Source organism: Podarcis erhardii (genome assembly GCF_964252035.2).
Source record: "Podarcis erhardii genome assembly, chromosome: 1".
Classification (NCBI taxonomy): Eukaryota; Metazoa; Chordata; class Lepidosauria; order Squamata; family Lacertidae; genus Podarcis; species Podarcis erhardii.
In genome coordinates, this window is record NC_138497.1 from 9,584,997 (window position 1) to 9,608,268 (window position 23,272).

The 23,272-nt window shown below is 44.8% G+C and overlaps 1 protein-coding gene across 1 annotated transcript in view; it reads left to right on the plus strand.

Annotated features, from left to right (window-relative positions):
• The window catches only part of PRKCH (protein kinase C eta), a 120,772-nt gene that overhangs the window by 26,493 nt on the left and 71,007 nt on the right, over positions 1-23,272 (plus strand). The window contains exons 2-3 of the mRNA XM_081861127.1: positions 9,178-9,241; positions 22,608-22,758. Coding sequence (XP_081717253.1) covers positions 9,178-9,241; positions 22,608-22,758 — 215 coding nt within the window. The remainder of the gene's footprint in view (positions 1-9,177; positions 9,242-22,607; positions 22,759-23,272) is intronic.

A 23,272-nucleotide genomic window follows, 5' to 3' on the forward strand; every position in this document is an offset into this window, starting at 1 on the left:
ACTGGGGGGTGGAGCTTGCATGCCTTGTGTGTGGCTAGTTAATGCAAGCTGAGGAGGTTTTTGAATGCTGGACGCCATTTTGCTGTACGTGCTGCTGCAAACTTTGCAGTGCAAAGCCAGGCCATCTTAAGTTGAGGCTGCATAGGCCTTGTGGTGCATGTGATTCAGATTCTATTCAGTAGAACCTCTGGTTACAAAGTTGGTTGGACAGTGTTCTCGAAGCTACCCAGCATGAGTTTGACCAGACTGCAGGAGGACAGGAAGACAGGAGTGCCTGGAACAGGTGAGGCTGCAGGTCCCTTATTTTGGCTGCTGGTCCCTTATTTTCAAATGTGTAAGCTGACAGCTATGGCGGAAGGACGTGTGGCTCCAGAATTGGCCTCCACAGTCACTTATGGACTAACTGTTAAGACCGTGTTTATGGAAGACATTCTTACTCGGCTACGAGTGATCGCCAAAGAAGAAGAAGGTAAAGCCAGACTCCCTGCAAACTTGGGCAAATTGGTTGTTGACTCTCTGTACAACATTTGGAAAAATAGGGAGTTTCCTTGTACGAAGTCAGACCTGCTAGGCCCACATTTTCTGCAGGCTGGCAGCGGCTCTTGAGGTCTTCAGGCAGGGGACATTCTCAGCCCTACCTGGGAATGCCTGCCACTGAGCTACAGCCTTCTGGAAGACTGCAAGTTCCCTGTCCCTGACTCACATGATCTGATACTTCGCTGTACAATTTCCCCCCTGCTCATAGAAAACCAGCACCACAGGAAGGACTCTAGCTTCACCACCACACTGGCATGCTAGCTTTCTATGTGCGAGGAATTTAAATTATGTATGGAAGAGCAGGTTAGCGGAGAGCTTTTGTCCCTGACAGGCTAATGTTCTACATGCAGGGATATCGCTTTGTACGAAGGTGTATTCAGTCATGGGCTTACTCCTGAGCAAACGGAGCGCACTTCGTTTCAGTCAGAGGTGAGGAATATGGCACCTCTTTTTAGAGAGAGGAGGATTGCGAGAATCAGTTCCTCACACAGAGGGCCTCTGTGTGTGTTTGAACAGGCTCTCAGTATAATCTCTGTTTCTGGTATTATTGCTAAAGGCAACAGCTGCTGAATGAGACCCCATAATAAAAGCCTTTGGGGGGGGGAATCTTGCCTTCTGTTCCTTTTGAATAGGTTTCAGGGGCCGATCAAACAGGTTTGTCAGGAGACACAAGTATTTTATATGAATGCTCTAGCTGTCTTTGTAGGGCGAAACTCACCGTGGAAGCTGAGGGCAGATTTTTCTGAGTTACAACTCGAGTCAAAGCAAAATAAGGCGGAGGGGGAAAAGTTCACAGCCTCTTTTTGTCCAGGCCTGGAAGCATGTTGCAAATTCCTAATTAAACAGCTCGGGAGAAGCAGCAAAACATAAGCAACTAGACAATCGGGTGCCTCCATTTTTCCAGACTTAAAGCTGAGGACAGAGGGGAAATTGGATTTAGTTCTCACTGAAAGGCAAACCTCCTTGACTGCAGCAGTTTTCACTGACACTGGGCCCCCAGCCCCCAATTTGAATCAAGATGGCAGACCGAAATCTCACTTTGGCATAACTCGAACTCGTTGCTTCTCGAGATATTGTCACCAGACTTGGCATGAGTGACCCAGAGGTGGACATTTGGGCACCAGGTTCCATTTCAAATCAAGATAGCTGACCAAAACATGATTTTCGCTTGATTTTTTTGGTACTCTCCACTTAAAAATCACAATATATTGTGGATTTCCAAAATTCCTCACCGTCAGCAGGCACCCCCCACTTAGTTATATGAGGGGAAACTGCATTACAGAAGTCGTTTATTAGGAAGAATTGCATATAAACTTGCTTATACTGGGAGAAACCCAGCCATGAATTTTCATTAGGACTTTGAACAAATAAAATTTGCAAACTGACCTGGAACATCGATAAACTGAGGAAAACAAAAATGGACACATTTAACCAGCCCTACTTCTAGCTCAAAGGTCCAAAGGTCCATATAGTTAAAGCTATGGTTTCCCCAGTAGTGATGTATGGAAGTGAGAGCTGGACCATAAAGAAGGCTGATCGCCGAAGAATTGATGCTTTTGAATTCTGGTGCTGAAGGAGACTCTTGAGAGTCCCATGGACTGCAAGAAGATCAAACCTATCCATTCTGAAAGAAATCAGCCCTGAGTGCTCACTGGAAGGACAGATCCTGAAGCTGAGGCTCCAATACTTTGGCCACATCATGAGAAGAGAAGACTCCCTGGAAAAGACCCTGAGGTTGGGAAAGATGGAGGGCACAAGGAGAAGGGGACGATAGAGGACGAGATGGTTGGACAGTGTTCTTGAAGCTACCAGCATGAGTTTGGCCAAACTGCGGGAGGCAGTGGAAGACAGGAGTGCCTGGCGTGCTCTGGTCCACGGGGTCACGAAGAGTCAGACACGACTAAGCAACAACAACACTTCTAGCTCTGAAACCTGACAGTCTGCTGCTTTAGCAAGACTCCTTGCAGTCTAGTGCGCCCACTTATGCGTCGCCAAAAAAGAGGTAATGCATCTTTGAAAAAAAATGCTTGTTCATATTTCACCTATCTTTGTATTCTAGAAACCTTTATCTCTCTCTCTCTCTCGCAAGGTCACCGGACATCTCCAAGAATCCTGGAGACAGTTGTTTGTTAAAAGGATGCTGGAAGTTGTAGCTCTTTTGGAGGGAAACTACATTTTACAGGAGTTTTTTTGGGGGTGGAGACATGCACTTTAATTGTACGTTGTGGATGTGAGTGTGGTGCAAATGAAAGCTTAGTTTGCCGTCTTTCTCCTCCCCTTCTCATCACAGCAGTGAAGTTTCTTTTGTCGGAAAAAGAAGAAGCCAAACTTCATTTTCCCACATGAACCGGTCATACCTGCTCTACCACTTCACTGAGTGCCTTGTTTGGTTGTCAATGTGTTGCCCTGTTTTTTCAGTGTAAGGTGTGTAGGTGTGTGTGTGTGTGTGTGTGTGTGTGTGTGTGTGTGTGTGTGTGATGCTTTGAAACCCTCTACTGGTGATGACTAATCTGAAGCCAGTTTCTGTTACGTATGGGAGATGGGCCAATTTAAAAGATCCCTCTGCGTTTCGGTCTTGCAACTTGTTTCTCCGTTGGGTTTTTAAGGGGCGTCCCTGGGAGATGGAGGAGGCAGAATACATAAAATCATAGAATTGTTGAGTTGGAAGGGACCCTGAGGGTCATCCAGCCAACCCCCTGCGATGCAGCTGTCCCATACGGGGATCGAACCTGCAACCTTGGCATTATCAGTACCACGCTCTAACCAGCTGAGCTATCCAGGCATGCAGGTTCAGTCCCTGGCATTTCTGATTAAAAGGATCAGGTAGCAGGTGGTGTGGAAAATGACTTGTGTCAGCCTGAAAACCTTGTGACCCCCCCAGATACAACAACAACAACAACAACAAGGCACCCTGAGGTGCCTTGAATGGTGGTCAGAGGTGCTGCGGCCAACACTGGCCTCTGTCCCTCTTTTCTTTTCTGATGCCCTCTTGCTTCTCTTGACTCCCAAAGGCTTGCACAGCAGTTTTTTTTATTAAATAAATTTTATTAGTATTTTCCACACAACAACAACACGAAAAATATCGAAAAATAACAATGCACAACACACAAAAACCAACATCAGAAAAACTAAAAAAGCAACAACTAAAAAAAACCCCAAAACAAATCCATATCTTACAAGTTAATAATATAAACACTAAAACAACAAAACATTGACTTCCACCAATCCCACAGCACCTCCTTTATCTCTCATTGTGTCTTCCTGTTTTCCTTATCATCTTCTATCCTAGCATCTAGATATAAATCCCTCTTTCTTATCCTTTCACTTCACAAGGTTATTCCAGACTCAGCCAGATTTCTGTCCTCGGACCTTGACTTTTGAGGTATTCATTTAGGCACTCCCATTCTTTTTTTACTTCACTTTTTGGTTTTGGTTTTATTACGTCTGTCAATTTGGCTAATTCTAAGTATTCTTGCAGAGCAGTTTGTTGCAGCAGCCCTGGCTACAAGCTCCCCAGGCGAATGGTGCTTCTGGGGCTGGCCAGGGGGTGCTGGGTGCCAGGAGCTGAGTCTGCCTCAGAGCAAGCAAGCAAGCAGGCGAGGGAGCCCAGCCAGCCAGTCCGTCAGCCCTTGCTGTTGGGAATGGACAGACAACTCCCAGGCCCCTGTGGGGCAGTGTGAGGAGGCACCTCTCTCTGGGGCAGCTCAGAGACCAGGGGCGGCGGCAGCAGCAGCTGCCCAGAGGACTCCCAAAGAGAGGGGAGAGGAGAGGAGGCTGAGGGAACCCTCCACAAGGGAGGGTGTTTGAAAAGGGGTGAGGGGCTGCCAGCTCTGCAGGCAAGGGGTGGCATCACTGGGCTCCTGAGCCCCACAGAGGGGCTGCAGAAAGAGTGTCCTTGGTCAAGGGACTCAAAAAGGTTGAAAACCTCTGGTTTATTCAATGCTGGACTGACCCAGAGTAGATGCATTGAAATTAGTGGGCTGAAGTTGGGACAAATGAAATATACTTGGAGTCGAGAGTGGATTTCATGCTCTTTATTCAGCTCACAGTGGTGAGGAGGAACGGAGGTTCCCCCAGAATGTCTGCTTTATATACATCATTTACACAATGGGCCCCACGTGATTGGCTAATTCCGAGATTCTCCTGTAGGCCAATCAGGTTGCGGATTCACTTCCACCTGGAGCTGGATTGGGTGGCTCCTGTGGACGAATCAGACTGCTGCATTCTGAATCCTATTGTTCTAGGACCAATCAGAATGTTGCATTCTGAATCCTATTGTTCTAGGACCAATCAGACTGCTGCATTCTGAATCCTATTGTTCTAAGACCAATCAGACTGCTGCATTCTGAATCCTATTGTTCTAAGACCAATCAGACTGCTGCATTCTGAATCCTATTGTTCTAGGACCAATCAGACTGCTGCATTTTGGATCCTATTGTTCTATGACCAATCAGACTGCTGCATTTTGGATCCTATTGTTCTATGACCAATCAGACTGTTGCATTCTGAATCCTATTGTTCTAGGACCAATCAGACTGCTGCATTTTGGATCCTATTCAACTCAGTACATAAAAACAAAGCAGCTTTCTCTGTGCAGCTTAGTAGTACAGAGGACATGACTTGCTGTAAGTCGTTGAACTGGGCATTCTGGCAGCAAGGGGCCGGTGTCTTGATATTACTGCATTTGCTAAGCATGCTGAGATTCTTGCATTGAAGGGGGTTGGACTAGTTGACTCTCAGGGTCCCTTCCAACTCTGTAATTCTGTGATTCTATGAGTGAGAGAGAATTCTGCCCACTTTTGCTCTCACCCTACATGCCACTAGTGTCAGCCCCAGTCCATTACTGATATGCATCCCCCAACAGATCACCCTTGTGGGAGTGTAGTCATCGTCAGAAAAAAAATATGTCCCCAACCCCTGTCTTATACGTTTGACCTTAAACCTTCTCCTGAGACAGCTGAACTTTTGTACAGGAGCTTCAGAAAAATGGCATATTTCCCTCCATGCTAAACTTCAGAGCAAATGGGCAGAGTTGTTTGGGTTGGGTGCTTTTCCTCGTTATTTCATTTTTTTTAATTGTGGCTTGTTAAAATGAAACACTTATTTTGGGTCTGCTTGCAAGTCAGGGCATGAGGACAGGCTGTGGGAAGAGGCTGAGTCATCCCTCCAGAGAACTTTATTTTCAGAATCTTTCAACTGTTGCGAATATTGCATGCAGCGTGAGGCTTATGTTTACATTTATCAGCTGTGATTAAAAAAACAAATTAACCGGGAGTTTTTTTTATAGATAGCACGCGATGGGGTGACTTAAACTCTGCAGATCTCAGCAAAATCGCACTAAAAACAAAGCTAAAGAAAATTTTTCCACAGATTATTGACCTGTATTTTGCTCAAATAACAGCTGAAAACTAATGGAGTGTGTGTAAAGACCTGTGGGAAATAAGCTAATGGTTTTATTTAAAACAGGGGTGAGCAGAAACTGGATTTGCAGGGTCCGTTTTTTTAAAAAAACCTAGAACCTCAAGTTCCATCAACAGAATCCTGATGTAAGATGTTGGCTGGGAAACAGAACTAATTGCCTATTACTAGTGCTTGGAATGCCCATTTTAAAAAGGAACTAGGTGTAGTTCAAGTTCGTCCTGTTCAAAAATGAATTCGTTCTGGTTCCAGTTAGTTTCTAAAAGTTCAGTCTTGGCAATCTCAACCCCCCTCCCAGCATCCAGATTGTTGCAAACTGCTGTGCCAGTTTCAGAATGTAAATCAGGGACCATACACAAGTAATACAGTGTATGAGAGGCAAAATATCAGCAGGTGAAGCTTTCACCATAATCATGTTTTCATGCTAAAAAAGAGTTAACCTGTTTAATTTGGGCCATCCACACAAGGTGTCATTTGCTTTATTCCTGTGCTTCTTGCGGCAAGCTGTTCCTTTTGGAAGAGAGCTACTCTCTTCCTCAGGGAAGATACCGGAAATGCCTCACATTCCTGCCTTCTGTTGCTTAGCAACAGTGATTTAGTGACTAAGCATCCTTAGCAAAAGTAGCACCTCCCTAGCTGCCTAATAGGTCTTGGAAGGTTGCCTCCACGCTTTACTTTCTAACTTCCTTTATAGATTATTTATTTATTTATTTATTTGCTTGTTTGTTTTGTTTCTTTGTTTGTTTAAAGTGAAAGCTGTGAGTCTGGGGGCCCTGCTGGGGTGCAAGTAAGGAGGAAATGATTGTGAAAATGACCAGAAATTGTTCAAAGGTGAACCTGATTCTCCTTTAGTTCACCCAGCCAAATTCAGAAATTTTTGAGCTTCAAAGCAATGCCTATTAGACACCTGCTGTACAGCTATTGCCTATCATTATTCCCTCTGTTTCTAGTGTTCAGGCTGTGAGTAACTGGCTTATGTAGCAAAATAGCACAATCCATGCCCAGGCAGATGGCCATCCAACCTGTGCTTATAAACCTCCAAGGAAGGAGAATTCGAGACCTGGGAGAAGAAAGGATTGAAGAAGATTGGAAGAAATTTAAGATTTATCTACAAAAATATTGTGATTTAGAGGAATGTTAATAAGGATGCTTGGTTATAAATAATTGGCCATCACTAAATTGGATCGGAAATTGACGATAAATGAGATTAAGAGAAACAAAAATTTGTTGGAGAATTGTTACACTATATTGAATTGAGTGGTTATAAATTTGCAAATAAGATGATAATTTGCTTGAAAAAATTTATTAACGATGTAAGTGGGAGCGGGAGACGTGAGGAAGTCCAAAGAAGTTATGAAATTTTGTTAAAACAAAGCAATGCTGTTTATTATCTTTGTATTTCTTTTATAAAAAACCCTAATAAATATTTTATTAAAAAAATTAATAATAAACCTCCAAGGAAGGAGAGTCCATCGCCTCCCGAGGGAGACCATTCCGCTGTTGAACAGCTCTTACTGTCAGAAGGTTCTCCCTGATATTTAGTTGTAATGTATGTTGCGCATGCAGCCTTAGTTACAGACTCTGTTAAGCTAGGGCACTTCCTGAAACAAATAGTAAAGGTAAAGGGACCCCTGACCATTAGGTCCAGTCGTGACTGACTCTGGGGTTGCGGCGCTCATCTCACTTTATTGGCCAAGGGAGCCGGCGTACAACTTCCGGGTCATGTGGCCAGCATGTCTAAGCCGCTTCTGGCGAACCAGAGCAGTGCACGGAAACACCGTTTACCTTCCCACCGGAGTGGTACCTATTTATCTACTTGCACTCTGACGTGCTTTCGAACTGCTAGGTTGGCAGGAGCAGGGACCGAGCAACGGGAGCTCACCCCGTCGTGGGGATTCGAACTGCCGACCTTCTGATCGGCAAGTCCTAGGCTCTGTGGTTTAACCCACAGCGCCATACATGAACAGAAATGCTGCTCTCTTGATTTCCCCCCCTCTTCTCTGTATTTTGTGCTGCGTCCCTCTATGCCAAAATATGTTCGAAAATACCTGTGTATTTGCAAAAGCGTGCAAAATTCATTGCAAAAAAAACGTGTACAGGATGCAAAATTGCTTAGAAAAATCTACTTGTTGGGGGAAACGCAGACGATTTCCGCTGAGTCAACTGGGAAAACAAGAGAAACTGAAATGGATTGAAACAAAAAATTCCTTCCAGTAGCACCTTAAAGACCAACTAAGTTAGTTCTAGGTATGAGCTTTCGTGTGCATGCACACTTCTTCAGATACACTGAAACAGAAGTCACCAGACCCTTCTATATAGTGAGAAGGTGGGGAGGGGTATTACTCAGAAGGGTGGTGGGAATGGGTGATTGGCAGATAGCTGTGATGAGCCTGTTGACGACTCTTAACGACTGCAATAGGTCTTACAGGAAAAAGCAAGGGGTGAGAAGGTGAAAAAGGGGTGAGAAGGAGAGACCTGGTCTGAACAAAGACATTGGATTCTTATCTCATTATACATGACAAAGCCATTTTTCTCACCCCTTGCTTTTTCTTGTAAGACCTACTGCAGTCGTTAAGAGTCGTCAACAGGCTCATCACAGCTATCTGCCAATCACCCATTCCCACCACCCTTCTGAGTAATACCCCTCCCCACCTTCTCACTATATAGAAGGGTCTGGTGACTTCTGTCTCAGTGTATCTGAAGAAGTGTGCATGCACACGAAAGCTCATACCAAGAACTAACTTAGTTGGTCTTTGAGGTGCTACTGGAAGGAATTTTTTGTTTTGACTATGGCAGACCAACACGGCTGCCTATCTGTAACTGAAATGGATTGATTTGTCCACCCTCCAATTAGCACTAAACTTGGTCTGGAGAAACAAAAGCCCTGATCTTAACTGGTGGCAGGGAGCTAAAAGCAATGGTCTAGTCCGCTCCTATAATGTGATGGTTGAGATTTTCACAGTGTGGGGGAAAGCAGTCTACAAATATTGGAAATAAACCAATAAATTGGGAATGAGGAGGACCATATACACTACTTTGAGCACACTTGGGAAAAAGTAGGGTATAAAGGGAAATGCAATAAATAGATATCTTTCAGAGTTATAGTAGGGGACCTTTCCTGCCTTTGGGCAGCTTGCATTCAATAAATTAATTTAAAAATGATGATGATGATGATGATGATGATGATGATGATGATGATGATAAATTCTCCTTTTTTTACAGGTGGACCTGGAACCAGAAGGGAAAGTGTTTGTAGCAATCACTCTCTCAGGAAGCTTTACTGAAGGTAAGAGGAATACCATTCCCCCCCTTTACCTGCCAGTTATATTTTTACAGCTTACACACAACACACCATTAGCCTCTAGTTGCTGCAGTCGAGAGTCTCCTGTGGCCACTGAGCAGAACGTAAGGATGTCATAATTGCCGGGGGTTCACATAGCTTAAGCATCCTTGTTGGAATAACAGCAGGAGATACCTGGATGGGAGCAAAGATCTCCTTTAACAAGCTCAAGCTACAGAGCGAGTTTGAAGGGCACATCTGAGCCCTGGTGCTATCTCTCTCTCTCTCTCTCTCTCTCTCTATCTATCTATCTATCTATATATATATATATATATATAATTTTAAAGAGGAGATTCAGAAGGGGGGAACTGAAGATGGAATGTAGATGTGCTAGGAAAGGAGAGGGTGTGTAATCCTTTCAATCCTACCGTCTCTCATGCCTTGGGTGGATCTGGGGCCTGGAACAAGTCCTCTGCGAGGAAAATTAAGAACAGTTTGGTCTCTTTTTTTCTTTTATCATTTTTATTAAGCTTTCCATTTTTTTCAGTATTACATCAAAACAAATAACATGATTCACAATTCCAAAATTTCCCCATTCCCTTCGGACTTCCCTCAACCACCTTCTCTGGTTTATTTCAAAATAATATCATTTCCTGCATATTTCCTTTTTCACTCCTTTTTTCAAAATATATTTTAACTTACAAATTATATAATTTTTTTGCTAATTGTAAATGATTATTCAAAACCTGCTAATGAGTCCAGTTCTTTGCATTGATTCTTTACATAGGCCGAAAATGGTTCAGTCTTTCTTAAAGGATTTTTTTGTCCTTATTTCGAAGTCTTTCAGTTTTGCCATTTTGGTGTATTCCCTAAGTTTTTCTTGCCATTCTTTTTTGGTTGGAATTTTATTGCTTTTGCACTTTTGTGCCAATAGCATCCTTGCCGCGGTTGTAGCATACATAAAGAGTTTTTGTTTGGTTTTGGGCAAATCTTGACCTATGATTTGGTCTCTTTCATTCAGGAACAAAAAGGCAAGTAAAGAGGTAAAAGTTTAGAAAGTTATGCATAGCAAAGAAGAAGAGTTGGAACCACAGTTACAGTACCTCCCATGAATGATGGGAGGTTCAGGAGATGTAAGAGGAAGAACTTATTGAGGCTCCTCAGCGACAGAGCATTAATAGCAAAATAATAATAATAATAATAATAATAATAATAATAATAATAATAATAATAATTTATTATTTATACCCCGCCCATCTGGCTGAGTTTCCCAGCCACTCTGGGCGGCTCCCAATCAAGTGTTAAAAACAGTACAGCATTAAATATCAAAAACTTCCCTAAACAGGGATGCCTTCAGATGTCTTTTAAAGATAGGATAGCTGCTTATTTTCTTCACATCTGAAGGGAGGGTGTTCAACAGGGTGTGCACCACTATCGAGAAATAATTTATTATTTATACCCCGCCCATCTGGCTGGGTTTCCCCAGCCACTCTGGGCAGCTTCCAAAAGAACACTAAAATACAATAACCTATTAAACATTAAAAGCTTCCCTAAGCAGCGCTGCCTTCAGATGTCTTCTAAAAGTTTGGTAGTTATTTTTCTCTTTGACATCTGGTGGGAGGGCGTTTCACAGGGCGGGTGCCACTACCAAGAAGGCCCTCTGCCTGGTTCCCTGTAACTTGGCTTCTTGCAGTGAGGGAACTGCCAGAAGGCCCTCAGCGCTGGACCTCAGTGTCCGGGCAGAAGGATGGGGGTGGAGACGCTCCTTCAGGTATACTGGGCCGAGGCTGTTTAGGGCTTTACAGGTCAGCACCAACACTTTGAATTGTGCTCGGAAACGTACTGGGAGCCAGTGTAGGTCTTTCAAGACCGGTGTTATGTGGTCTCGGCAGCCGCTCCCAGTCACCAGTCTTGCTGCCGCATTCTGGATTAGTTGTAGTTTCCGGGTCACCTTCAAAGGTAGCCCCACATAGAGCGCATTGCAGTAGTCCAAGCAAGAGATAACCAGAGCATGCACCACTCTGACGAGACAGTCTGAAGGCAGGTAGAGTCTCATCCTGCGTACCAGATGGAGCTGATAAACAGCTGCCCTGGACACAGAATTGACCTGTGCCTCCATGGACAGCTGTGAGTCCAGAATGACTCCCAGTCTGCGCACCTGGTCCTTCAGGGGCACAGTTACCCCATTCAGGATGAGGGAGTCCTCCACACCTGCCCGCTTCCTGTTCCCCCAAAACAGTACTTCTGTCTTGTCAGGATTCATCCTCAATCTGTTAGCCGCCATCCATCCTCCAACCGCCTCCAATTTGATTTGCATGCAGAAGGTCCTAAATTAAATTGCCGGCAACTCTCAAGCAGGCCTGTGTCTGAAACCCTGGAGAGAAGCTGCCAGTCAGTGTGTGCACTACTGAGCTAAATAGACCAATGGCACACAGCCGAGCTCCTTCTCAAAGCCCAGGAAGTGCTTACCAGGCTTTGGGAAGGGGGTAGGAGGTCTCTAGGATGCTGCCAAAGCCTTGTACCTCCTTCCCCAAGTCAGGCGCCTTGTTTACCTGGCTTAAGCCAGGCCGCAGGGACTAGTGGGGAGGGCAACAAATGTTGGCCTCACACAGGGCAGCATATTACCAAGGTCTGCCACTTGCAGCACACAAAAGCTAGAAAGGAATGACTTCACTAGCTTCCCAGAACAGTAGCTGTACTGGGCTGAAAAGATAAACAAATAACATTCTTTTATTTATCTGGCACCCCATCGAACCCAGTGGGGCTTACTTCTCAGTAGGCCTGCACAGGGTTGCAAATTCTCATCTGAGTAAGTTGTGGTGAAAATTGAAGCAGGGTGGTTTTAATTCCGTTTTAGATAATGATAATGATGATGATGATGATGATGATAATAATAATAATAATAATAATTTTTATTTATACCCCGCCCTCCCCAGCCAAGGCTGGGCTCAGGGCAGCTAACAAGCAATAATAAAAATAAGTTGAATGAATACAACTTAAAAACAAAATTAAAATACAACACTAAAATATTGAAAGATTAAAATATTAAAATGTAGCCTCATCGCAGGAGGAGAAAGGAAAAGAAAAAAGAAAGAGGAGGAGGGAATCAAACTGGCTCCAAGCCAAAGGCCAGGTGGAACAACTCTGTCTTACAGGCCCTGCGGAAAGAAATCAGAGCCTGCAGGGCCCTGGTCTCATGAGGCAGAGAGTTCCACCAGGCTGGAGCCAGTGTTGAGAAGGCTCTGGCTCTGGTTGAAGCTAATCTAACTTCCTTAGGGCCCGGGACCACTAGGGTGTTGCTATTTATGGACCTTGAGGCTCTCCATGGGGCATACCGGGAGAGGCGGTCCCGTAGGTACGAGGACAGTTTTGTCTAGGCTCTGCCCATTGGCAGTCTGCAGTGTCTGGCTGATCAACCCTAAGGGGGGATGCCTCTCTTGACAGAATTAAGGTTGCCCGCTCCTGCTGGAAGCATGCATATTGGCGATGATGTGTTTGAACCGTGCTTTGAATGCTCTGAAGCAGCCTTGTGCAACCTGGAGGCCTTGGGATGTTGTGGACGGGAGCTGAAGTTCAAAACGTCTGGGGGATGCCAAGTTGCTCTAAAGCACTGAGGTTCCTTGGTGAATTTATAGCGAAGGTGAGATTTGAATGAGGATCTTCCCAGAAGACACTCCTTTCGCTGCCATGCTAATCTAGCCTTTCTCTGTGGCTTAACAGAGCAAATAATGTTATGTGTGCAGTGGAATATTGACTCAGAGTCTCATCCCCAGTTTTAAGACAAAAACAAATGGAAGCTGTAGGCAGCACAAGCAGATCAAAGGGAGTAAATTCAGAATTTACTAATGCAATTTTTATGGGGCTGGTTCCTGAATATTTCATGCTTGGCTATATTTGCAGAAGGTGTACCTACCTCTGAAGTGCAGAAGAATCTGTCTGACACGTTGCTTCCAGTCTGAGCAAGTGAGATGTGCTGGGAAATGTTGACAAAGCCCCGAGAAGGGAGATGGGTTGGTGATAAATAATATGTTTTGAGAAGGAGACAGACAATTTTCAGCTTGCCTTGGGTCCTGGAGTGTATCGTTCTTCTCTTCTGCAAATGCAGAGCATGTTTTTTCACTTGTGGCTTTGGGCTGTGGGAAACTTCGGCCACTCGTTCGTTTACGTTCGCAAAGCTTTCTGCCACTGCTAAAGATATATAGGTCACATCCGCATCGTACATTTAAAGCACGTGCGTCCCCCCAAAGAATCCTGGGAACTATAGTTTAACCCTCACAGAGCTACAATTCCCAGCAAAAGAATCCATGACTGTTACAGTGGCATAAGAGCGCCCTAAATATGTGTTGTAAGTAATCCAGTGCCGAGGGCCTTCTGGCAGTTCCCTCACTGCGAGAAGCCAAGTTACAGGGAGCCAGACAGAGGGCCTTCTTGGTAGTGGCACATGCCCTGTGGAACGCCCTCCCACCAGATGTCAAAGAGGAAAACAACTACCAAACTTTTAGAATACATCTGAAGGCAGCCCTGTTTAGGGAAGCTTTTAATGTTTAATAGACTATTGTATTTTAATATTCTGTTGGAAGCCACTCAGAATGGCTGGGGAAACCCAGCCAGATGGGCAGGGTATAAATAATAAATTATTATTATTATTATTATTATTATTATTATTATTATTATTATTATTATTATTATCATCATCATCATCATCATCATCATCATCTGCTCAAAGGTGGAACATGCTTAGCAACATGGGGAAACCTGAAGCACAGAGCCCAAACACTTCCTCTCCTTAATTTGGCCCAACCTCATCCTTGCAAAAGAGATAGAGAGGAAAAACTGGTGTCATATGCAATGCCTTTGCCCAGGGATGCTGAATGACTTCTCTGCCTCTGTAATGACATTTTTTGGGTACTCTAAGATGGCAAGCTTTCACAAGCTCAGCTGAAAGTTCCTCTCAAAGAGTCGGTAACCTATATGACCCTTTCTAGTAAGCACAGACTTTCCTCGTTCATTGTCCAAGTGTTACAGCAAGTTATTTAGTTTCTTGTTTTATTTATATCCTGCCTTGCTCCCAGGACAGGACCCAAGGTGGCTCCGGACATAAATTAAAACAGGTGTAAAACACGCAGTTACAGATAATAAAATAAAACACCAGTTAAAGAAAAGAATCTATTTTTAAAAACGACACTGGAAACACTCTCTTTAAAAAAATGCAAAAGCACACTCACAAAAATCCCAACAACTGCTCTTAGGGGTTCCTGTGACAACAAGGAACATCTGCTGGGCCGCTGTGAGAACAGTATGCTGGACTTGACCATTGGCTCGATCCAGCAGGCTCTTCTTATATTTTCATGACATTTGAAATTTGCACCTTAGCTCAGCTTGCCATTCCAATTTGGAGTTTTCACACATGCAAACAGGGCAGCTGGATTTGCCTGCTCATGCCGCAATAGATCTCAACTTTTTGTCGAGAGAACCTTTTGCTTAATGCTTTTCCTGGGGGAATGAGGCAGTTGTCTGGGCATACCCAAGTGTTTTTACTCTTCTCCATGTTTTCTGATTATATGTCTCCTGCCCATGTCAGTGTAGCAGTTCCAAAAAAGAGGCAGGCAGGTTGCTGTGCTGGCAGGCATCTGAGACATCGTTGTGTTATGTATTCAGTGGTCGGTGTTGCCTGGGCTTGGGTCTGGACTAAGGAATCTGAGCTCCTGTGTCCTGATTCGTTCCATGATGTCCAATCACAGAACATTTCAGGATTTGGTTCTCTGCCATTGGCCCTTAAACTCTGAGTCATGATTCGCAGCTTGGAAGTTTAGACAGCCAATCACGCTGGGAGTGGGAGTGGTCCAGGCTTTCACAAATGTATATAAGCAGTTGCTTTGTCCCTGCTGTTCAGTTACGTACAGTGGTGCCTCGCAAGACGAAATTAATTCGTTTTGCGAATTTTTTTGCCTTGCGAATTTTTCGTCTTGTGAAGCACGGATTCCCTGGGTATTAACGGTTTTAAGAAAAAGGAAACAAACTCGCAGGACGTTTTCATCTTGTGAAGCAAGACCATAGGGAAATTCGTCTTGCGAAGCAACTCAAAAAATGAAAAACTCTTTCGTCTTGCGAGTTTTTTGTCTTACGAGGCATTCGTCTTGCGAGGTACCACTGTACTTCAATCAATGTTCTTGCTATTATCACTGTGCCTTGCCTTGTGGGAACCCACCTACACTTCAGTTGTTAGAGATGTTCAGGCATCTTGTGAGAAATAAGGGACTATTACTCCGATAAGAGACTATTACTCCGATAAGAGACTATTACTCCGAGGAGTTGATGCTTTTGAATTGTGGTGCTGGAGGAGACTCTTGGGAGTCCCATGGACTGCAAGAAGATCAGGCCTAAACATTCTTAGGGAAGTCAGCCCTGAGTGCTCACTGGAAGGACAGCTCCTGAAGCTGAGGCTCCAATACTTTGGCCACCTCATGAGAAGAGAAGACTCCCTGGAAAAGACCCTGATGTTGGGAAAGATGGAGGGCACAAGGAGAAGGGGACGACAGAGGACGAGATGGTTGGACAGTGTTCTCAAAGCTACCAGCATGAGTTTGACCAAACTGCGGGAGGCAGTGGAAGACAGGAGTGCCTGGCGTGCTCTGGTCCATGGGATCACGAAGAGTTGGACACGACTAAACGACAAAACAACAACAACACTCCGATAATCTTTGGCCTGGTAGGCTTTGCCAAATGCACTTGTTCTGAATATGGACTGGGTAGGGAATATTCCTGCTTCCCTTCCTCTGTGTAGGAGTCAAGGTGGGAGAGGGCAGTGATAGAAGCACCTGAGAACCAGAGGAACCTGTGTTGCATCCTAGTTGCCCAAGGGGCGTGTGGAAATCACAGGTAATCCATCTAAGGTATGCTGCTGGACCACCTTGGGCTACACCTGCTTAGGAATTTGGCTCCTTTGGGAAAACACGGATGCTGCAGGAAGGAAGAGGAGGGCTGGTGTGAGTCAGGATGAAAGCTCTGCCATTTTCCGATAAAGTATAAAGCCTACTTTGTATCGCTGAGGAAAATAGTCAAGCTCTTTGGCTGAAAACCAATGGGTGTGTGTGTGTGTGTGTGTGTGTGTGCGCGCGCGCGCCCTTCAGTTCTGGGACACAGGGAGGCATGTAGGCAGCATTGACACGACAGTTTGCTCCATTTTCATGACACTTTGCGATTTCCACACTATATTTGAGCTTGCACACAATGTCAAAGCCTCTTCCACAACTATCGTGTGATACAGGGGTCAGCAAACTTTTTCAGCAGAGGGCCGGTCCACTGTCCTTCAGACCTTGTGGGGGGCCGGACTATATTTCGGGGGGGGGGGGAATGAACGAATTCCTATGCCCTACAAGTAACCCAGAGATGCGTTTTAAATAAAAGGACACATTCTACTCATGTAAAAACACGCTGATTCCCGGACCGTCTGTGGGCCAGATTTAGAAGACGATTGGGCCGGATCCAGTCCCCGGGCCTTAGTTTGCCTACCCATGGTATAATATGATGGAACCGTTGTGGAATGTAGCACATTTTTATTACTCATTTCCATATTATATTTTTCATATTACATTTTCAGCAGTGGCTCCCCGTTTGTGGAATGCTCTCCCTGGGGAGAAAATGTTTCTCTTCATCTGATTGACATCCCAATGGCGTTTTAAAATGTGTTGTGGAAGGGGGGGGGAATATTGGTTAGCTTTTGTTCCTATATTTGTTATGCATTTTGTGTTTTTCATATTGTCATTTTATGTCATGATCCACCCTGAGGTCTATGGGCATAGGGCAGTATTGAAAGAAAGAAAGAAAGAAAGAAAGAAAGAAAGAAAGAAAGAAATTTGAAAACAGATCTCCCCCCCCCCAAAGGAAATAACATGGAAATGAGCATTAAACTTGGACCAATATTCCACTAGAGTTCCAAAAGAGGCTTTTGCGTTGTGTGAAAGCTCAACTATAATGTGGAACCATTACAGGTAGATATATTGGGAGTGGAATGTTGAACAATCTCAGGACTGGGCAAGGCATATGCATCCCAAGAGTTTGCAGAAGTCGGCTTTTAGCCCCAGTGGACCAAAAGCAGGTGTGCAGCTGGAACCAAGCATGGATCGAGAACTAAAGTAGCAATTCAAATGCAAACTCATTGGCAGAGTTCTCATGTGCAAAAAGACAAGACCTAATAACACAGTTTTGTTTTGTTTTTTAAACACATACACCTTGCAATACATTTCCATGTATGTATTGTCATTCTTCTTCTTTTTTGGCAATCACATGTAGCCAAGTAAGATTGTCTTCCATGAACACAGTCTTAACAGTGAGTCCGTAAATGACCGATTCTGGATCCACACATCCTTCCACAGTGGGGACACAGGTTTCCAGGCGGGAGTTGATCACGGTGAGGGTTTGCCAAGCGTGCCTTCCTCTTAGCACATTTCTCCCTTGTGTTCTGAGTTTGAGTGTCTTCAAAGCCCATGACACCTTTGGTAAAGGCTGTTCTCCAATTGGGGCGCTCGTAGGCCAGCGTTTCCCAGTTGTCGGTGTTTATACTACATTTTTAAAAAGATTTTCCTTGAGAGAGTCTTTAAGCCTCTTTTGTTGACCACCAGCATTACGCTTTCCATTTTTAAGTTCAGAATAGAGTAGTTGCTTTGGGAGACGATAATCAGCCATCCACACAACATGACCAGTCCAGCGAAGTTAATGTTGAAGAATTGTTGCTTCGACACTGGTGATCTTTGCTTCTTCCAGTACACTGGCATTAGTTCGCCGGTCTTCCCAAGTGATGTGTAAAATTTTTCGGAGACACCATTGATGGAATCTTTCGAGGAGTTGGAGATGGTGTTTATAAGTGATCCACATTTCACAAGCATACAGTAAGGGTACTGCCAGTTCTTCACCTTAGGCAGCTCCTGGGTGAGATGCAGTCAGATGCAAGTAAATACTGTCATTGCACAAGCAGAGTCACACAGGTTGACCTGGAAATCCTGTATAGTTCTTCTGGGTCAGGAGAACTCAATGGCTGGCCCGAGTGGGTGGGGGTGTTCCAGAGCTTTGGAACAAACACTTGATGCTCCAACCAGTAGGACTGGTGGCTCACCACTCAGGTGAGTGGCACACAGGTGTGCAGGCTCCTAGTCCTGTGGGTTTTCAGCTATTCCAGATACATCTGCAGTTAAGATTGTGAGCGATCAGTTTGATCTTGAACTTTCAGCTGTTTATTTGAAGGGCTGTCATGGGACAGTCCTCTGTTAAGCTCACCGTCTCTCCTGTCATGGCGAGAGGCCTTATTTCTATCAGAATTGTGCCCATTGTTTCCAAATTTGCATATCAATTAGCACAAGCAAATGCTATGCAAAACTGTTCTCTTTTAGCTTTCTTGGGTAATATAAAAGTGTCAACTCTACTTAATCTTAGGCCTTCTGGCAAAAGGGGTAAAATTTCAAGACGACGGCTCAGAAGCAAGGGGGTGAGGGATGAATACCGTATTTTTCGCTCCATTTTGGGGGGGAATTCAAGACAAAAATATTATGTAAAGGGAGCGCTGAGCAGAGCCTTTATGCATCCCAGGCTCTGCTCAGTGCTCCCTTTCATGAGCCGCGTGGAGTCTGTGTGCAGCGCTTGCAGGCTTTTCCCCGAGGAAGGAGAAGTGCAGCCCGTCACTGACAGGCTCCCCTTCTCCCTCCTCGGGGAACAGCCCCCAAGAGCCACACACACACTCTGCGCAGCTCTTTAAAGGGAGCATGGCTCTTGGAGGCTTTTGCAGGAGGTGGGGGAAGTGAGAGAGCCTCGCTCTGTCCCTTCCCCCACCTCCCGCAAAAGCCAGGGATAGCTGCGCGAAGCCTCCCCAGGGCTTGTGGGGCTGGTGGAGGGGGGAAGCCCGGCTTTTCCCCACCCGCAGCCCCAAAGAGCAGGTTGGGGAGCAGCGGAAAGGCTGCGTGCAGCCTTCCCACTGCTCCCAGAGCTTGTGGGGCTGGCGGGGGATGCCCGGGTCGTCCCCCCCCCCCAGCCCCAGGGACCACACATTCACTCCATAAGACGCACAGATATTTCCCCTTAGATTTTAAGAGGAAAAAAGTGTGTCTTATGGAGCGAAAAATACAGTATATTTTGTCATCCAGCCACTCCATCCATCCCATGATATTCACTGGGCTTCAGTCCTGGAGCACTAGGCATTACCATGAACTTCCTCTTATCTGTCTCCTATCCCACCAGGCTCCACCCTATGAATTTCTAGGTACCACCTCTTAGCTCTCAAGCTCCACCTGCTGTGTCTAAAGGTGTGAGTCTTAGAAGACCTGGCTACTCTAAAGCATGTGTCTCTCTCACCTGCTTATCAGATCCTGCTCTGTCTAAGGCTACAGAGAATGAGTGTTATGGAAATGCAAGGGGAATGAAGAGGACATCTGTAAGGGCAGCCAATTTTAATTCCAAACTTATTTCCAAATTTCCCAAATAATGAACCTTCTTCCTTTAGGGCAGCCTTTCTCAGCCTGTGGGTCCCCAGATGTTGTTGAACTACAACTCCCATCACCCCTAGCTAGCAAGGCTGGAGCTCAGGGATGATGGGAGTTGTAGTCCAACAACATCTGGGGACCCACAGGTCGAGAACCACTGCTTTAAGGGAAACTTCACTATATGTAAATCAGGAGGTCATTAGCAGTCTAGACAAAGGGAGGGAGGGAGGGAGGGAGGGAGGGAGGGAGGGAGAGAGAGAGAGAGAGAGAGAGAGAGAGAAGCTTTTCCATGAATATCAATCAGAATGGACTTTACAATAAAAATAACTGTGTGGGGTGTCTTTGTTTGTTATTTTGGTATATAGTTTTAGGTTGTAAAACAACCTGTGATCTTCTGATGAAGGGTGGTATAGATTTCACACATACACACAGTGTTTTTTTTTTTCTTTAAAAAATGTTTAGGGGTACTCGTCATGTTGTGTGGATGCCTGATTATCTTCTTCCAAAGCAACTACTCTATTCCGAACTTAAAAATGGAAAGCATAATGCTGGTGGTCCACAAAAGAGGTTTAAAGACTCTCTCAAGGCAAATCTTTAAAAAATGTAGTATAAACACCGACAGCTAGGAAACACTGGCCTGTGAGCACTCCAGTTGGAGAACAGCCTTTACCAAAGGTGTCATGGGCTTTGAAGGCGCTCAAACTCAGGACAAAAGGGAGAAAGGTGCTAAGAGGAAGACAAGCTTGGCAAATCCACACTGTGATCAACTCCCGCCTGGAAACCTATGTCCCCACTATGGAAGGATGTATGGATCCAGAATTGGCCTCCGCAGTCACGTATAGACACACTGTTAAGTCCGTGTTCGACAATCTTCCTGTATGTCACAACAGTAGGAAGACTACTCCTCACACAGAGATGAAAACAACAGGATATTCAGACAGTTGAAGAATGGCAACAGAAATTATTGGAGTATATGGAAATAGCAAGGCTAACTAGAAGAATCTGACAGCAGGACGCTGAGAAATTCCAAAAATAATGATCTAAATCTATGGTATACTTAGAGAAAACTGTACATAAATAAAAACACTCACAGGACTGAAATAAAACTCATAACGTTTATTGTAATCATTTGGTTAGACCATAAGATGTAATGCTGTAATATAAGAAGGATTGTATGTATAAAGTGGGGCACGGGTGGCGCTGTGGTCTAAACCACAGAGCCTAGGGCTTGCTGATCAGAAGGTTGGCGGTTCGAATCCCTGTGACAGGGTGAGCTCCTGTTGCTCGGTCCCTGCTCCTGCCCACCTAGCAGTTCGAAAGCACATCAAAGTGCAAGTAGATAAATAGGTACTACTCTGGCAGGAAGGTAAACGGCGTTTCCGTGCGCTGCTCTGGTTCACCAGAAGTGGCTTAGTCATGCTGGCCACATGACATGGAAGCTGTCTGCGGACAAACGCTGGCTCCCTCGGCTTATAGAGCGAGTTGAGCGCCGCAACCCGAGAGTTGTCCGTGACTGGACCTAACGGTCAGGGGTACCTTTACCTTTATGTTTAAAGTATAATACAAAACTTATTAAGGAATTATAGACATTTATAGAATGTATATATAGTAAGCACGCTTGAGTAAGAGCAATATAGAGATGCCAGAAGAGGGGTGGAGGGAAGTTAATTCAGATAAGATATAGATTTTAAGGAGAATAATATTGTTAAGCTGTATTGTGTTTAAGATATTGGGGGGGGGGAATCAATAAAAATCATGGAGAGAAAAAAGAAGAAGGAGACGATGTCATGGAATGGATCATTGACATCAATGGACTTGAGTAATTTGATTTCATTGGGTCTACTCTGGGTAGGACTTAGCTGGATACAACCAATGATTGCTAAATTTGCATCTATGCGTAGAAATCAGCATATGCAACTCTGAGTCCTTTCCTTGCTTTCTTTGGCAATACATAAGTGGCCACCCTAGACAAACAGATGTCTGTCTAAATTCTTCAGTGTTCAAGAATCCAGTTCCCAAGCCCTTTTCTGATGTGTGATGTCCGGGTGTGATTTGGAAATAGCTACCTGGCTTTTTCCTTGGCCAGTCATGGAGCAGAATGACAGGCAAGTGTGTGTAAAGGCACTTATAAGAGCCGTGTGTCAGTGTGGAAACAGGAAGTTTACGATGTTCAGCTTTAAAAATAGCCATTCTGAAGAACTGGAAGAAATTAATAGCAGGTTTTGGAACCCATCATTCAATGCCTTAACACTCCTCTTGGTGTTTCTGAGAACACTGGGGGTTTTTTTCTACTCATATGCAAATTTAATCAGTTAATCATCTTGAAACTCAGCTAATCTGGTGGTAGCCTTAATATAGTGTTATGTGCACCTCACTTCGCCAAGATTTCAGGGGTGCGGCGCTTCCAAAGGTTTGATTTCCTTTGGAAGGAGGTCACCGGGGGCTTCCTGGTGTTTGGCAATGTTTGCAAGTATTTACAAATATACAGGTTGAATATAGATGTTGCCCAGATGTTGCTTTCTGGCCCAACTGGTGGAGGTTAATGGGAGGTGGCCTCTGCCAACAACATCTGGAAGGCCACAGTTTCTGTACAGTATAGTACGATTGCATCTTGTGATGGGGGAGGTATATTCCAGGGATGGTGCGTATACGCAAAAAGTGTATACTCGAATCTGGAACTGCCCTTGCACGAGCATCCTTGCCTTCTGGTACGCTGCTCTCGCAAGCTCTTGCAGGGGTGTCTAAGTTCACGCATGGTCTCCTGTACACAACACAGAGGTACCACTGTTGTTTTGAGATAACTTGTGGTTGAAAATTAAAGGAAAAGAGTGGCAAATAACTGAGAACTAGTACTGATACATATTTGCTTCCCTGTTTTGTCTCCTTTACCTTTGTACACGCAGGAACTCTCCAGAGGGACAGAATATTTAAGAACTTCACCCGGAAGCGCCAACGGGCCATGCGGCGGCGAGTCCACCAAGTCAACGGGCACAAGTTTATGGCTACCTATTTGCGGCAACCCACGTACTGCTCGCACTGCCGGGAATTTATCTGGTGAGAGAGAGGCTTCGAAATGGAGAGTCTTCCCATTGCTAATCCCTTCGCTAGGAACAGCCCTACCTGCAACAATTTCTCTCCACAGATCAAAGAGAAGGGACCACAACAGAGGCACAAAGTGCAGCTCTCTGACCTAAGATGGGGTGGAAAAGATAGAGCCATCGTGTCTGCTTATGGAGATTTGCAGGCAGCCCGTAGAATATCCAAAGGGAAGGGGGAGGAATTTGATTCACCCTAAATTTAAAGGTGGATTGGCCTGATTTGCACTGTCTGAAACATCTGTGCCGAAACGCAGCCATCGTTGGAAATTTGTGCTTCTCCAAATTTGGTTCTTCAGTCAAGTAACATGTTCAAAACTGCATATAGAAGGGTAAAGAGTTGTATCCAACTGATATGGAGTAGGCCCATTGAAATGAACCGACAGTTGTGTCCATTAATGCCCAGTGGTCCTCTATGAGTAGGGTGCACTTTGGATTCAACCTGAAGCATGCATAAGAATGCATATATTATT